Source organism: Otolemur garnettii, unplaced genomic scaffold (assembly GCF_000181295.1).
Source record: "Otolemur garnettii isolate 467f Iridium unplaced genomic scaffold, OtoGar3 scaffold00168, whole genome shotgun sequence".
Taxonomy (NCBI): domain Eukaryota; kingdom Metazoa; phylum Chordata; class Mammalia; order Primates; family Galagidae; genus Otolemur; species Otolemur garnettii.
Window position 1 is genome coordinate 2,585,541 of NW_003852563.1, and position 17,558 is coordinate 2,603,098.

Below are 17,558 nucleotides of genomic sequence, written 5' to 3' on the forward strand. Positions count from 1 at the left end.
ATTTCTGGGCTCATCACCTGTTGCTCAGTGGTTAGGGCAGTGGCCACATACACTGAGGCCGGAGGGTTCCAACCTGGTCCAGGCCTGCTAAACAACAATGACAACTGCAACAACAACAACAACAAAAAATATACAGGGCCTTGTGGCAAGCACATGTAGTCCTAGCTACTTGGGAGGTTGAGGCAAGAGAATCACTTGAGCCCAGGAGTTTGAGGTTGACGTGAGCTGTGACACTACAGCACTCTAGTGAGGGCATCACAATAAGACTCTGTCTCAAAAAAAAAAAAAAAGTTTCTGCTATCTCTGTTAATTGGGAGCCAATTTGCCATGGCAGTTGACCGTGTTCATCAGCACCCAAGCTGATTGATACCCAAAGGATCACTCTGTATGGCTTTTTATAAATGGCACCTAGAAATTTGAGGCACAAATTCCCTTTTTAGAAAATAGACATTTCCTCACTTCTCTGTTCTTTCCATCATATTCGATTTCAGTCCTTTAATGATTGGAGAGAGTTCATTGACCCTTATTACCCCACCTCATGTAGGCAGTTTACAAACCCAAAAGAAGATCAGTACCTGTTCCACAGAGAGGTTATTCTGAGTGTGTTGGTTTGTATCATGTACTAGCCTTGACTCTGAATAGACCGTGTCTATATCTGATAATCATTTCCATCCTCAAAAGGAGATTGAGCACCATTGAGAAAGTATTGCCGACAATACTTTCGGAGCTACAAGTTCTGAAGGCATTTTCCAAATAGGACTTGGGTATTCTGAAGCAGCTATGTCCATGCCCACCATGATTAATACTTTTATCATAGAGAAGGGCAGTGTTTTACTCTACGTAAGATATAAAAGTAAAGTCTTCACAAAGTAAAATATTAGAAGCCATAAAAAGGTTCTATTTTGTTGTTGTTGTTGTTAGTTGTTGAAACTTAATATGTGGGCAATAATATATGTAGCATTTGGGCCTTGATCGTCTTTAAAAATCTTGATCCTTTTAGAATGGTACTCCTTTGTCTTACTGTCTAACCTGTAGACAGTAAGTTCTCAACTCTGGCTTGGCAGTAGAATCACCTATCACCTTGATTTTTAGCAATACCGTTGTCCTGGGTCAAGCCCCAATATTCTGAATTAATTGATCTGGGCCTGGGCCAAGAATCTGAGTTTTTTAAAGCCTGGATAGTTAGTTCCTAAACCGATGCTCTCTATTAAGTTTAGCTGCTTCTCCTTAACACAGACACTAGGACTATTTCTTAAAAGGGAAAATAAGAAAAAATAAAAAAGAATAGTTAAGAAAAACCAACACCAACAACTAAAGCTAAAAAAGTACTGGACTCAATGCCTGTTCTATTGAGCCTGGCATCAGCATGTAAATTTAGCCAAAAGAACAAAACAGAGATTAAAGCCACAGAGCCAGAACTTGAACTAGGATCCCTAATGGAGATTAATATTTTCTTCAGCAGTCTGCCAGCTGAATCATGGTCTAATTAAATAGTTCAGATTTAGTGAGTTTGCATTTAAAGTGTTAGCAGATCCGAGAATGGGGTAAAGCTAAAATGAGTTAGAATCTTTTCTGTAAATGGGAAGTTAAATTATCATAGTAATTTGATTAAATCATTTTTAAATCTCTCAAGCTAAATCACAGCCTTTAAAGAATAGTTTGAAGTCTTAATTGCTGTTTGTGAGCACATCTCTCTGCTATTTGTTCTCGCCTCATTTCCTGTGACATCCTATAATATATCTCCTGCCGGGTGGGAGGCGTAGGGAAGGCAGGAGTTGTGTGAGGACCAGGGTAGGGTAGCTGTGTGCTGACTTCAAGCATTTAAAGATGCGCCAGGTAGGAAAAGGAAATTTATCCTGTATCGTTCCAGTAGGTAGAACTAGAACCAAAGGCTGAAACTAAGCAGGAGACATTTCTAATAGTGCTGTCCCTTGTCAAATAGAATTCATGCTTTACATACAACTGGAAATGTCTTCCTAAGAATGTTGCAAAGAAGATTGCTGTAAAGATGAAGATGGAAGTGTGAGTGAGCTCAGAAGACAATTTCATCTCATCATTTAAAAAAAAAGAGATGCCATGTGGTACACGCTAGCAGCCTAATTTGATCCAAAGAAAGTTTGAGTTTACCCCTGGCTCTGATCCTTAGTGCCAGTGCCACCTGCCACCTAGGTCCATCGGGAGATAAAATGAGGCAGTGTTCACTTGAAACAGGTGCTTAATAAATGGTAACTTTACTGTGGTATGCTGCTTTTCTCTTATCTAGTTGAAAAATAGTTGTTGTTTTTATTTTATTTTGTTTTGTCTCTATAGTATGTAATTTCTACTTGCCTCATCCATCTATTCCCCTCTATTTCCTATAGAGAGCTCCCCTTCAGTCCCCAGGTAGGCTGGGTGCAAATCCTCCCCGTCTCCATTCCCTTCTGTACAAGCTCCTTTCTCCGGTCATTTGTGTGTTAGGACTCCCGGTGACCGTGTGTTCACGGGTTTTCCTTTGGGCAACGTTTTAGTGCAGACATAGAACGGAAAAAATACCAGAGCATGTTGTCATCATCCCTGTGACTATTTCTCCATCACTGACCCTCAGTCAGCTTCTGAAAGTATGCATGCTCAGTTCTAAGAGATGACACCGTGGGAAGTGGATGAAATTGTTATGCTGAGAGGAACTAGAATGGAGAGACACCGGGTAGGAACAGTGCACAGGGCCAAGCCAGGTGTGTGTTGGAGAATGGCCTAAGTCTTGCTCCAGAGCACCGCTCTGGGGCACTTTCCAACTTTGAAGAATTCCTTTTTTCGGCTCCACCAGCAGAAACTGAGTCTTGAGCAATAAATACTTACAAGTAACAATATTGCAGATTATATTGTTTCATTTATAATGTGGGCCTCATGCAGATTATTTGCTCTATGATGTCAGATATCACAAAAGATATGCACAGACCTTTGGAGGGCTTTTTGGTTTTTTTTTCTTATCAGCTTTCATTAGTGTTCGTGTATGTGAGGTGTGGCCTAAGACAACTTTTACTGTTCCAATGTGTGGCAGAAAAGAAAAAGGTTGCACACCCCTGTACAGAAATGGTGGTCAGTTTCCCAGCGATGTGGTGAAATGGTTCAAAATGACCATGTGATGAACAAATAAGTAAAATCAAGTTTTTTTTAAAAAAAATGTTGCTAGTTCTACCTGCCTATTTTTAAATTACTCAGCCATAATTTTATATTATATGTTTAGCCACTTGATTTTATATCTCCTCTCTCTGCTCATATGATCTATATTTGAATTGTATGAAAGATTAGGCTAACTACATATATCTTTGAGCTCAGCATTCTTAGAGAACTAGAATTATTAAACATGAAGAATCCCCCAAAGACTCCATTATGTGTAATTAACAGATAAACTGTCATCAGAATCAATAAAACGTGCTAAATGATTCAAACTTGTATATAATTAAGTGTCTGCTTTAGAGCTAGTGCTGTTAACTTTTATTTTTTTCCCCACATCTCCCATTTCTCACAAGAATAACTGTGGCAACCTTGTTAACCCTTTTTTTGCTTGATTGAATTAGATTTTCGAATTAGTCCTTGAAAGGCAAAGTTCACCTTTAGAAATGTGAAAAATATTTCAGAACTCCACCATGTGAAGACATCATTAGTTCTTCAGCAGAGAAACAGACTATGTAAGGAGGCTTTAACGAACTGCCATAGAAACCCTAAACGGGGATAAACCAGGCGTGGTGATTTCTGGATAGGGCTAGAATTGATGGGGTTGCACGGAATTCTTAGGATCTTAGTTACCAACATTTTCCCCCTTTGGGCAGCCAATATCAGTATTTTAAAGAACTTGACCTCACGCGGCGCTTAGAATAATCTTTTTCATACCTGTCTTTCTGTAATTGTCAAATGAATAAATATAGGAATGAGGCAATTAACTAGCCAAGATTGTAGTCTGCTGAAGGAAAGCTTTCTCTTCCTCAATGATGGCTGGAAAAAAAACCCACACCTTTAAAATAATAGATCTTTTATAAGAATGTCCATGTTTTAAATAAATATTAGAATAAAAACCAGAAAGATTAAAAAAAACATATTAGAAATTATCTACTGTTGGGGAGGTTGGGGGGGAAATAGAGATTTTAGAAATATGAGGGTCTGAGCAAATCACAGCTTCAAGCTTAGAGACGTCTGAGGATAATAGGTTTGTTATTACTAATACGATTGTTTATGTTTTTTGCTTCATGGTACAGACTCCATGCACATAGAAGACGTGGAAGCCGTCCAGAAGCTTCAGGACGTCTTACACGAGGCCCTGCAGGATTACGAGGCCGGCCAGCACATGGAAGACCCTCGCCGGGCCGGCAAGATGCTGATGACGCTGCCGCTGCTGAGGCAGACCTCCACCAAGGCCGTGCAGCACTTCTACAACATTAAACTGGAAGGCAAAGTCCCCATGCACAAACTTTTTTTGGAAATGCTAGAGGCCAAGGTCTGACTAAAAGCTTCCTGGGCCTTCCCATTCTGCACGTTGAAAAAGGGAAAATAAACCCAAGAGTGATATCGAAGAAATTTAGAGTTTAGTTAACAACATCAAAAATCAACAAAGACTGCACTGATAATTTAGCAGCAAGACTACGAAGCAGCTTTCAGATTCCTCCGTATCTTCCCGATGAAGTTTCTGTTTTCTCTCTCATCCTCTTTTCTCCACCCCCCCCCCACTTCTTTGTCCCTTCCTCCCCGTCCTCATTCATTCCCTGGCTGCTTTCATTACTGGCCCCCTCTCGCCTTCATTTTAACGCCTGCCTGCTTTTCTGTCTTCTTTCTGTTCTCCTATTCTGCACCTTGTGTTTTTCCAATCCCCTCCCTTCTTCTAAATTTTAAATAGCTTTAGTTGTAAATTGTTTTTTTCTCCCTTCCCTCTTTGCTTCCTTCCTTTCCTTCCCTTCCTTTCCGTCCTTCTGCTGCTGAACTTTTAAAAGAGGTCTCTAACCGAAGAGAGATAGAAGCCAGCCCTGCCAAAGGATGGAGATCCATGCTATGGATACCAGTGAACTTATTGTGAACCGTAACGTCCCCAATGACTAAGGAATCAAAGAGAGAGAACCAACGTACCTAAAAGGACAGTGCAACATACACGAATTGACTGAGTGCAGTATTAGATTTCACGGGAGCAGCCTCTAATTAGACAACTTAAGGACGTGGCATCGGCTGCTCCTTATCATTGCTTTTCCATCTAGATCAGTTACAGCCATTTGATTCCTTAATTGTTTTTTCAAGTCTTCCAGGTATTTGTTAGTTTAGCTACTATGTAACTTTTTCAGGGAATAGTTTAAGCTTTATTCATTCATGCAATACTAAAGAGAAATAAGAATACTGCAATTCTGTGCTGGCTTTGAACAGTTATGAACAATAATGAAGGACACGTGAATCCTGAAGGAAGAATTTTTAAAAATGTTTTGTTTCTTCTTACAAATGGAGATTTTTTTGTACCAGCTTTACCACTTTTCAGCCATTTATTAATATGGGAATTTAACTTACTCAAGCAATAGTTGAAGGGAAGGTGCATATTATCACGGATGCAATTTATGTTGTGTGCCAGTCTGGTCCCAAACATCAGTTTCTTACCATGAGCTCCAGTTTACCTAGATGTTCACTGACACAGAGGATTAGATTACACCACAGTGACTCTGAGCAGTCACACATATGAACACTGCACGTGGAGTACAGATCCATGCCATTGTCACGAGTGCACCTCTCTACCTGGGAGGCAGTTGCCATAAGATTTCTAGCTGCCATGGTAGTTAGGAATGAGATACTGCCTGTTTGCAAAGTGAAAAACCTTGTCTCAGAAGGACCTGTGAGCCAGTATTCATTTAAAAGGCAATAAGGCAAATGCCAGAATTAAAAAAAAAAAAAAAATCGTCAACGACAACAGATGCCTGACCAAATTCTAAAACCTAATCCGTATGAGTATATTCACTTAGGAATGTTTGTTTAAATTAATCTGCAGTTTTTACCAAGAGCTAAGCCAATATATGTGCTTTTCAACCAGTATTGTCACAGCATGAAAGCCAGTCAGGTTCCAGACTGTTAAGAGGTGTAATCTAATGAAGAAATCAATTAGATGCCCCCGAAATCTACAGTCGCTGAATAACCAATAAACAGTAACCTCCATCAAATGCTATACCAATGGACCAGTGTTAGTAGCTGCTCCCTGTACTATGTGAACAGTCTTATTCTATGTACACAGATGTAATTAAAATTGTAATCCTAACAAACAAAAGAGATGTAGTTCAGCTTTTCAATGTTTCATGTTTGCTGTGCTTTTCTGAATTTTATGTTGCATTCAAAGACTGTCGTCTTGTTCTCGTGGTGTTTGGATTCTTGTGGCGTGTGCTTTTAGACACAGGGTAGAATTAGAGACAATATTGGATGTACAATTCCTCAGGAGACTACAGTAGTATATTCTATTCCTTACCAGTAATAAGGTTCTTCCTAATAATAATTAAGAGATTGAAACTCCAAACAAGTATTCATTATAAACAGATACACATCAAAGTCATAATAATATTTTCAAAACAAGGAATAATTTCTCTAATGGTTTATTATAGAATACCAATGTATAGCTTAGAAATAAAACTTTGAATATTTCAAGAATATAGATAAGTCTAATTTTTAAATGCTGTATATATGGCTTTCACTCGATCATCTCTCAGATGTTGTTATTAACTCGCTCTCTGTGTTGTTGCAAAACTTTTTGGTGCGGACTCGTTTCCAAAACTATTGCTACTTTGTGTGCTTTAAACAAAATACCTTGGGTTGATGTTTCCTCAGCCCAGTGCTAGGAATACTGTGTATCTATCATTAGCTATATGGGATTATATTGTAGATTGTGGTTTCTCAGTAGAGAAGTGACTGTAGTGTGATTCTAGATAAATCATCATTAGCAATTCATTCAGATGGTCAATAACTTGAAATTTATAGCTGTGATAGGAGTTCAGAAATTGGCACGTCCCTTTAAAAATAACAACAGAAAATACAACTCCTGGGATAAAAAAAGGTGCTGATTCTATAAGATTATTTATATATGTAAGTGTTTAAAAAGATTATTTTCCAGAACGTTTGTGCAGGGTTTAAGTTGCTACTATTCAACTACACTACATAATAAATGATGAAATATATACAAATAAAGACATTGTTTTCACTGTATCACATTAAAGTACTTGGACTTCAGAAGTAAGAGGCAACCAGCTGAAAACATGAGAGGGAGATACATTGAAAGAAGGCGATACAGTTTATAGCTTTCAGTTTCCAAGCTGTCAGCATTACAAATGAATAAGCATCTCACCAGTAGGAAATAAAGCTAAAACGTAGATCTAAATGAACTGCACGGGCTTTAGGGCAAATGCTCATCTTAATCCTCACTCGAGGGAAGTTTCTTCAAGTTTCAAGCAAGACCATTTACTTAATGTGAAGTTTTGGAAAGTTATAAAGGGGTATGTTTTAGCCATATGATTTTTAATTTTTATTTTGCTTCTTTTAGGTTTGTTCTTATTTAAAGCAATATGATTGTGTGACTCCTCGTAGTTACACTTGTGTTTCAATCAGATCAGATTGTTGTATTTATTCCACTATTTTGCATTTAAATGATAACATAAAAGATATAAAAAATTTAAAACTGCTATTTTTCTTATAGAAGAGAAAATGGGTGTTGGTGATTGTATTTTAATTATTTAAGCGTCTCTGTTTACCTGCCTAGGAAAACATTTTATGGCAGTCTTATGTGCAAAGATCGTAAAAGGACAAAAAAAAAAAAATTAAACTGCTTATAATAATCCAGGAGTTGCATTATAGCCAGTAGTAAAAATAATAATGATAATAATAATAATAAAACCATGTCGATAGCTGTAGATGGGCTTCACATCTGTAAAGCAATCAATTGTATATTTTTGTGATGTGTACCATACCGTGTGCTCCAGCAAATGTCCATTTGTGTAAATGTATTTATTTTATATTGTATATATTGTTAAATGCAAAAAGGAGATATGATTCTGTAACTCCAATCAGTTCAGATGTGTAACTCAAATTATTATGCCTTTCAGGATGACGGTAGAGCAATATTAAACAAGCTTCCACTTTTGACCGCTCTTCTGCTTTGTGTTTCTTTTTGTGTGTCCCCCCCACAATAGAATCAAATCAATAAGCAATGCCCTTTGTTGCTTCCATTCAAAGAGTATCTCTGAGTACCTGTTCCCTAAAAATAAAGTAGGAGTTTAAATAAGAGCTATATAAAGGCTTGTCAGAATGAATTCTAGGGTGCCAAGAGACATTTTGCATATTTAAGAGTATGCAAAGTGTCTCGTGGCGCATTAGAATTCATTCTGACAAGCCTTTATATAGCTCTTATTTAATCTTAAAGCATCTCCACATCATCCTGCATTACTCAAAATCATCGCCTCTATGTCAATGTCATAACAGAAAACTTTCCCCCTATTTTAAGATCATATTAAAACCTGCTAGAGATACCTATTATTTCCCTCTATCAACAATTAAATCCTGCGCTGGCACGGAGCTCATCAGCAAGCTGCAGGCCGTGGAGCAGCGGTGGGGTTCTGCCCGGATTTCCTGAATGGGAAGTCAACCGCAGAGCTTGGAGATCAGTGTGAGTTAGGAGGGGATGCTGTCTCCCAGTTCAAGAGGGGGCTAAACAGCGCTGCTGACAGCAAAACGGCCTCCCAGTGCCTTCCGTGCTCGGAGAGGTCACAGCCCATGCTGCGCAGGGTCAGCGTGCGGCTTCCATCGGACCCTCCTGGAGCCATCACCGAAGTGCTAATATGTGCTTTTTCGGCTTCTCTGCCTACCTTGAGGTGTTTGTCATTGTGTTTGCCCACCGTGTTTCTCACCTTTCAGAGGTGGCCAGTTCTCTGGAGAAGCCAGCTGATGACACAGAGGCCACTTGGCTGCATCAGCTTTAGGGACATGAGACTGACTGTCTAAATCAGTCTGAGGCACCAGCTAGCCGCGGAGCTCACTATTGTCTTTTGCTGTTTCAGTGTCCTTTCGGTGACAACCACTCAACATAGGATCTGACGTGTTATACTTTTGATATTTTCAAAGTGCGTAGGTGAGACGAAAGCAATAATGCAGGATGCAAACCTCACAGGAAGAATCCTGTCTGCAAAGTTCCAGGGAGCTGCTCCCTGTAAAACGTGGGCTAGACACACACACACACACACACTTTTAAGTTCTTGTGCCAGAATTCTCTTGCTATTTTTTTATCACTTAAAATTATTACAGGGTATCTTTTCTGGTACTGACATATTATCAGAGGCTGCCTCATGTGTAAAAGAAAATAGAGGATACTGAGATTTCAGCATGCTGCCTTTCTCAATACCTGCACAAGTGGCTCTGATAAATGGGTTATGTGTTTATTTTAAGGGATCACTCTTATTTTCAAAAGCGATTTATGTTTAAGCCAGTGGTTCCCAAATGTGTCTTCACGTTGGAGTCACCTGGGAGTGTCAAAAACTTGCGATGCTCAGGTCTTAGCCTGCAAAGGTTGTGGTTTCTTTGGTCTTAAATATGGCCTGGGCTTTGGAATGCTTAAAATAGATCTCTAGGTGATTCAAATGTGAAGATAAGACAGGGAAACCATCGCTTTAAATTTTTTATGCTTTTCTTAAACTAGTCAGGAATGTACTTAAAAATAAGAAACTGGTGTTATACATCACCTCTGCATTTTTGGTTCAATTTTAGAATCATTTTTTCTAATGACCAAAGGACTTAACCTTTTTTTCCTTTTTCCCCTGACAAAGACAATGAAATACACTTTGATCGTTTTGACCTCTCCAAAACACGGGGAGAATACATCTTTTTTTATGAGTCCCAAGCCACATCTTCTGATTATGTCCCCTTGTAAAGATATACATGGCTGTTTAGAAACTTGTGTGCAAAGTATCTCACAACCCCCACCAACCCTTTTTAAAAGCTTGCTCATTTGGCTCACTACTGCGATTCAAAATTACTTTAGGTGCATTGAAAATAACTATATTTTCCAGCTAAAAACTACAAGAGCAACAAAATTTGAGATTTCTGATTTCTTGGAACGACTTCTATTGTCTGTATTTTCCAAGTTGATCATTTAGACGAGAAGCAGAAGGGAGCTGGAGCTGAGATAGAAGGTTTCATTCGGGGGTCCCTGCAAAGACCTTTGGTGGGCTTTGCTTATCAGAAAACTTAATTTGTGATTAACCTCGGAAAGAAGTGATTGATATGCTTAGGGGTGTGTTTCCTTCTTGGTGGTTTACACTGCATGGATAGCTCCATAATCCAGTAGAAAAGAAAGCATTTAAGCCAGTGTGTCTGGCTCTTCGGAATCCCTAAGTCTAGCTGCTCCTGCATTCTTCGGCAATGTGGAAAAAACAAAATGAAGCCAGTAGCAGTGGATTGATTGCGTACTGGGTCTTATTATGAAACAAAATAGAAAAGAAAGGAATTTCAAAATATAATCCTCTTTCCCCAGGAGTATTTGTCTTGTTCTCTGTGAAGTTAAAGGTCTGGAATAATGTGACCATCAGGGGCTCAATGTTGCATGTCCATGCCAGTTGGTCCAAGGGCTTGTTATGATGGTAATGACCTCCTGAAACGTGAGGTTGGATTGCATCAATACAATTGCTACCAGCTCACCCGCTGGGAGAAATATTTTATTATTGTCAACTGCCCTCCATAGAGATTTGTTTTGCCTGTTTCTGTTTAAATTAAATTCAAAGCAGAACTACATTAATATTTCTCGGGAGTCTATTTCAGATAAACCAGTAGTCTCAAAATTTAGGAATCCTGGCTAGTTCAAATTTTTTATTAACAGAAAAATTACAATAGGTGACACCATAGCTGCGGGGATATTAGGATTTCGGCCACACGAGATTTACATACTGAGTCCATCACCTAAAAGCAAGAAGAACACCTTTTTGTATGAAAGATGCCAGACAGATTAATAATTAATGATTCAATCAATTGTACAACCTTAAAAAATGTACCAATATACTAATACATTGCTATAACTCCACAGAATTTTAGGCATGGGGAACTCTGCTTCAAGTAAGAAGTGTTTTTAGATTTGAGATCATAGACCAAATTTGCATGCATGTGTAAATGTTTTAAAAAATAACAACATAACAGGCATGGCACAGGAGCCCAAAGCATGAGGGAAATGCTTTTTGAGTACAATATACCTTAAAAAAGAAAAGAATGTCCTGAAATGATTGGGATAATTTTCCCAGAGGCCTCATATTACAATTATGATAAAAGATTCTGAAACAGTGAAGCTTTTCAATACAAATTTTGTTGCATGCAGTTGAATTAGAACTGCATTTTCTTCTGGGGGTGGGGCAAAGCCTGTTATCTTTGTGAAAATAATAGTGACCTTCAGGATGGCCTGAACTCTAGAAAGCTGATTTTAGGTAACGCAAACAATTGGGAAGGGGGTTACTAAAATTGCCTAATGGAACAACATTTCAGACTAGCAGGAGCATTAAGTCACAGTATCACAGTACTCACACTCCAATTCAATCTGCCATGCTCAGTCAAATTTCACAGGCTTGTTGGGAAGTGAAGAACTGTCTGTTATTGGGGAAAAAGAAAACAGAAAATTACAGTCATTCGAGCAATTTCCATAACGAGGTCTATAGCTATGCAAGTGTTGGCTTTTCTCCTTAAAATATGTGATTTTGTATCATAATCAATGAAAATGTTCATACTAAAGACTGGTTATAAAACCATTCTGCAAATATTTTTGTAATCATTTCTCTGAGATTATCTTCACGAGACTTATTTTGTCTGGGTCTTTCCTTTGTGAACAAAGTGAAATGACCATCCCTAACGGATCAACTGTATTTGTGTTTATAAATCAAAAGATAATAGATATCCCGCCTATATTTTTAAGTGTATGTATAGAAGACAAAACTCCTCCTCCACAGAAATACGTTACATAGTTGAGAGTTATGTCTAAGCTGCATATTAAGTGACTAGATAATTAGTATAAGAATGTTCTTACAGGGAATTCTATGGCACATGACTTACTTGTTTTGGTTTAGTAAGATTCTGTGATGCTAAGAGAGACAGAGGAAAGTGATCAACAGCACCCTATATCACACATGCAAACTCTGAGGCTTTTATACACAGGTTCAAAACCCAGCTTTGCCACTAACCAGCTGTGTGATGTCACTACTAACATCTATTCTGCTTAAATGGGGTAAATATACTATCAAAAGATTTTTATTAGGATTAAATTAGATAATTCAAAGAAATACTTGTACCTAATAAACAAGTTCAAAATGTTAGAAATTCAGTTTCTTTTATCCCCCCCCCCCTTTCCCTAGAGAGGCTAGGGAGCTCCCAGGATTATCTGATTAAAACTGGGAGAACAAATCATGATAGTGGGGGAGAATGTAGAGATTTGTGGACCAGATAAGTAATAATAGGCTGCTTTGGGGAGCTTCTCTCTAGTGGACTACATTAAAGTACTAGAATTTGGGGCAACTTGGCTCCCTAAATGCAAGTTTGGCCAGAAACAAGTCATGGACCTAACTGTATGCTGGGCACTATACTAAGTTTTCTGAATACACTGTAAATTTCGAGAGCTCTATGGAGTGAATACTATTTATATCTCTGTGTTACGGATGGAGAAAAGGCGTCTCAGAGAAGTTAAATAACTTCTCTGCTCAAGGACCATACATGCACATAGGACTTAGTGCATGATTCAACTAAATTTGATGTCTATCTGCTGAACCTACTATTAAAACATTGACTCTGTATTTAGCAGTTTCTTCAAATTCAGTCATCGCTAGTACACTTCTTTTTTCATATTTTGGCTACGTGGCACTCAGGGGGAGTTAATGCCAATGCTTGGACGACCGTGAAGTGCCTCATCATTTCACTTTCATTCCTTTACCTACCACACGTCTTCTTGGGAATCCTTGAAAAGCATTTACTTTTGTCTTGCGTATCTAAGACTTTTAAAATACAGACATGGTGCTATATTGACTATCTTATTTTTTAGTTTTTAGTCTACACTGGATTTTTAATACTTATTTATGTCTTAGGAGAAAATCTGCCACATAATGAACCATTGGAGGCACATATGACATTTTATCTAGTCCCCTTGTGATGAGTGGTGAGGTTGTTTTCAACTTGTTACTATAATAAATAATGCTACAATGAACATCTTTGGACGTTTTCCCTGTGAACTAATGTAATTATTTTTCTAAAATGTATGTTCTGGTATAGAGTTGCTAAGTCATTGACCATTTATTTTCACTATAGAAATTATTATACAGAATTAGAGTAGTTTGGACTCCCACTAGCCATATATTTGGGTTCCAATTTCTTGCAGTAACACATAATTTTATGTTGCTCTTGCTTTTTCTTAACTTGACTGTTTTTAAGATGGGATGATATTATTTAAATTTAACTTCTCTGAGCATCTTTCCATGTTCTTGTACCTGCTTAGTTTCTCCTCTCTGTGAATCATCTGTTTATAACCTTTGTTCTTTTTCCTACCGGGTTTCCTATCATTTTCCTTTCATGTGTAGGAGTTCTTTGTCTATTCTAAATATTGATCTCCATCAGTTTCAGCTTTTACAAATGTCTTCTCCTACTCTGTCATACATCTAGTGACTTTGACCTTTGTCTTTGTCAACTAGAAAATATTCACGTTGATAAAGTCAAATTCATTAATTTCAGAGTTTAAAGTACATTGTTCCAATATTTTTGCAACTGTTTTTATCACTTAAGTTTCACATTTAGTCCTCTTTAATTCTGTGGCAATATTGCTAATGTGTACAAGATTCATTTTATTTCCTAGCCTACTCCCCCCACCAAGTTATAATGTCATATCCATATTAAACCACACTATCAAATATAAAGGATTCTATTCCTAGGGTTTTTCTTCTGCTGTTAATTTAGATGTTATTTCTGTAACAATAATATTTTATTACTATAGCTTTGTAGTTTGTCTGTATATCTGATACAGTATATCCTCCACTCATGCCCAAACTTTGTTTCACTTTTTAAATTCTTAGTAACTTGAGAAATTTTATTCTTTCTCATAAATCTTATTTTGAGTCCTTTTGATCCTTTAATTCATTTTAGTGGAATTTTTCTGTACAAATTAATTTGGAGAAAATTAACATTTTACAAATCAAATTCCATGAATGTATTACATCTCTCCATTTATTCTTAATATTCTTTTATTTCTTTAATAGATGTATTTAAAGATTATTTCCATAAAGTCTTGAGCTTTCTTTGACTTAATTCCTGAATACTTCATAGATGTGTAGGATGTGTAGCTATTGCAAATTCTAAGTTATAATTTATGCAATATAAGTGAATTTTGTTGTTGTTGTTTTGTTTTATTTTTAAACAAAGGATGTTATTTCATTTTGTAGTATATTGATCTTGTATCCGGTACCCTTGCTGAACTTCCTTTTTAGTTTTAATTATTTGTTTTTAGTACTATATTTTCTATGTGAATGATCTATGGTCTGTCTAAATTCAGATTGCAACTGCTTCTTGGCCTTTTGGCTGAGATCTCGTGTAAATTCAAATTGCAAAGTGACCAGTTCTTTTCTGAGTACATCAGTCTCTTCTTATTATAAGTCTATTTCCTATCTTATTGTAGACAGTTAAAACAATCAACTCATGCTTTTATTAATAGCATTTTTACTATAAACCATATTTCTCAAGTCTACAAATATGTTAGATTCATTTTTTTCTTCCATGTTGCTGAAGGCAAAATTATTACAAATGAGTTGCCAGTATGTAATATGAATCCCCGTTTTTCTAGTTTTCAATAACATTTTTTTCCAGCTTTCCATGAAAGTTTCTCTACTTTGTCCCATAGTGTCTTTCACATATTTAAGGGTTTTTTTTTTTTTAGGGCAACAACTCCATTTCTGATTCTTCTGTCAGTTTTTCTTACATAATAACCACAAAATTTCAGTAGAAATAAGCACTTATTTCATGGAATTGATTGGAGGGGCTAGACAGGAACTGACTAAATGGCCCTGTTTCAACCTGTAGCTCTGGCTGCCTTCAAGCCTGTCCCACATGTGTAGCATTTGGTGTAGCCTGTGGCTAGGAGGAGTGAGAGTTACAAGAAACACCTGTAGCTCAATAATGGCCCACCTTGGTGAAAAGGGCGGGAGGGATTTAGCTCTCCTAACAAGCAGGAGAGCATTAGTGAATTGAAAACATTAGTGAATTGGCAGTCTCTACACCTGTGGTGTTGAGAGGCACGCGATCAGCCTTATATTAGGCTGGAGGAGAAGGCAGTCGGGAACATTCCATCAGCAACCCGCTGACTCTCACTCTGTGACTTCTCCTGCCTGTAGAACGCCAGCATGGCGTCTCTCAGCTGAAGCTTACTAAGCTCTACTAAAGACTTCTATTGCTAAGATCTATTCTAAGACTACTTCACCCTCAAAGACTATCTATCTCTCTCTCCCTCCATTCTGCTAAGGTAAAATAGCCCTCAGGCACCTAAGAGCAATTGTTCCTGAGCAACTTAGCAGAGCCCTTCCTGTTGGAACCTAGATAAGCCAGGGCTGGAGACCAACCAGTCCTGGACCCTGACCAGTAGCAATGACAATGTATATCGCTTAACGTCCCTATTTATCTCCTGTTTATCCTCCATCCCCTGGTCAAAGTCAGTCACGTAGCCAAATCATTGTGTAGAAAAACACAATGCACTCTGCGGCTATGTGGGATGAAATGCAAACGTACATGGCGGGTGATAGCAGGTAAGAATAAATAGAAAAATAGTTCTGTATACAACAAATCCTTTGATAATTTCTATTCAATTTTTATTTTTTAAATAAATGTACTCAAAACCACACATTTTCCTGTAGATACTGCTTTAGCAGTATTCCATAAAATTTGACAGTGATTTTGCTACATTTAGTTCTAAGTATTCCACAACTTTTCTTATGTTTTTCTTTTTAATCAAAGGCTTTTTAGTGGCTTGATATGTATGTACATACATTTTCAGACATGTATTTTATTTATTTTTATTAAATCATAAACATGTAGATGATGTATGCATTAATGCATTTATGGGGTATATGTGCTGACTTCATATAGAATTAGGAATGCTTACATTGCACTGGTTAATAAAAACCTCATCTCGTTTACTTAATTATTGTGTTAAGACATATATACTTTATACTAATAGATCCGACATGTACCCTTACAATATGCACCATAGGTGTGATCCCATTATTCACCTCCCTTTGATATGACCTCCCCCCTCCCCTCCCATTCCCTCCTCCTCCCTTTTTCATCCTGGGCCATAGTTGTGATCTATTCTTTATATGAAAGTGTGAGTGATTGTAAATTGGTTTCATAATAGTACTGAGTACATACTATTAGATATTTGTTCTTCCATTCTTGAGATACTTTACTAAGCAGGATATGTTCCAGCTCCATCCATGTAAATGTAAAGGATGTAAAATCTTCATCTTTTTTTAATGCTTCATAATATTTTATGGTATACATATACCATAATTTATTAATCCATTCATGGGTCAGTGGGCACTTGGGCTTCATCCATGACTTGGCTATTATGAATTGAGCTGCAATGAATAATCTGGCGCAAATATCTTTGTTATAAAGTGATTTTTGGTCTTTTGGATATACACCTAGTAGAGGAATTTAGGATCAAATGGCAGGTCTACTTTTAGACCCTGAATATTCTTCATACTTCTTTAAAAAAGGGATGTATTAGATTGCACTCCCACCAGCAGTGCAGAAGTGTTCCCTTTTCTCCACATCCACACCAACATCTGTAGTTTGGGGATTTTGTTATGTGAACCACTCTTACTGGAATTAGATGATATGGCAAAGTGGTCTTGATTTGCATTTCTCTGATAATTAAAGATGATGAGCATTTTATCATGTGCCTGTAGGCCATGTGCCTATCTTCTTCAGAGAAGCTTCTGTTCAAGTCCTTTGCCCACAATGAAATGGGATTACTTGTTCTTTTCCTATTAATAAGTCTGAGTTCTCTATGGATTCTGGTCATCAAATCTTTGTCAGAAGCAAAACCTGCAAATATCCTCTCCTATTCTAAGAACTCTCTGCTTGCTTTACTTCTTGTGTTGTTGGCTGTGCAGAAGCTTTTTAGTTTGATCAGATCCCAGTAATGTATTTTTGGTGTTGGTTCAATTGCCTGGAGGGTCCTCCTCATTAAGTACTCTCCCAGGCCAATTTCTTCAAGTGTGTTTCTCCTGCACTCTCTCCAAGAATCTTTATAGTTTCATGTCTTAAGTTTAAATATTTTATCCAATGAGAGTCAATTTTTGTTAATGATGAAAGGTGTGGGTCCAGTTTCAGTCTTCTACAAGTCACCAACCAGTTCTCCCAGCACCATTTGTTAGATAGGGAATATTTCCTCCAATTTATATTTTTGATGGGCTGATCAAAAATCAAATGGCGATAAGTGTCAGGGTTCATGTCTTGGTTCTCAATTCTGTTCCATACATCTACCTTTCTATTTTTGTGCCAGTACCATGCTGTTTTGA

The 17,558-nt window shown here is 37.5% G+C and overlaps 1 protein-coding gene across 4 annotated transcripts in view; it reads left to right on the forward strand.

Moving 5' to 3' along the window:
• ESRRG (estrogen related receptor gamma) overlaps window positions 1–4,687 on the forward strand; it is a 600,546-nt gene extending 595,859 nt beyond the window's left edge. Inside the window, exon 8 of one of the 4 annotated variants that reach the window (XM_003800141.1) lies at window positions 4,233–4,687. In XM_003800141.1, the coding sequence (XP_003800189.1) occupies window positions 4,233–4,477 (245 nt within the window). In that variant the 3' untranslated portion in view covers window positions 4,478–4,687. The remainder of the gene's footprint in view (window positions 1–4,232) is intronic. The other 3 variants (XM_012811603.1, XM_003800140.1, XM_003800139.1) reach the window with 3 other exon arrangements.
• The last annotated feature ends 12,871 nt before the right edge of the window (window positions 4,688–17,558 follow it).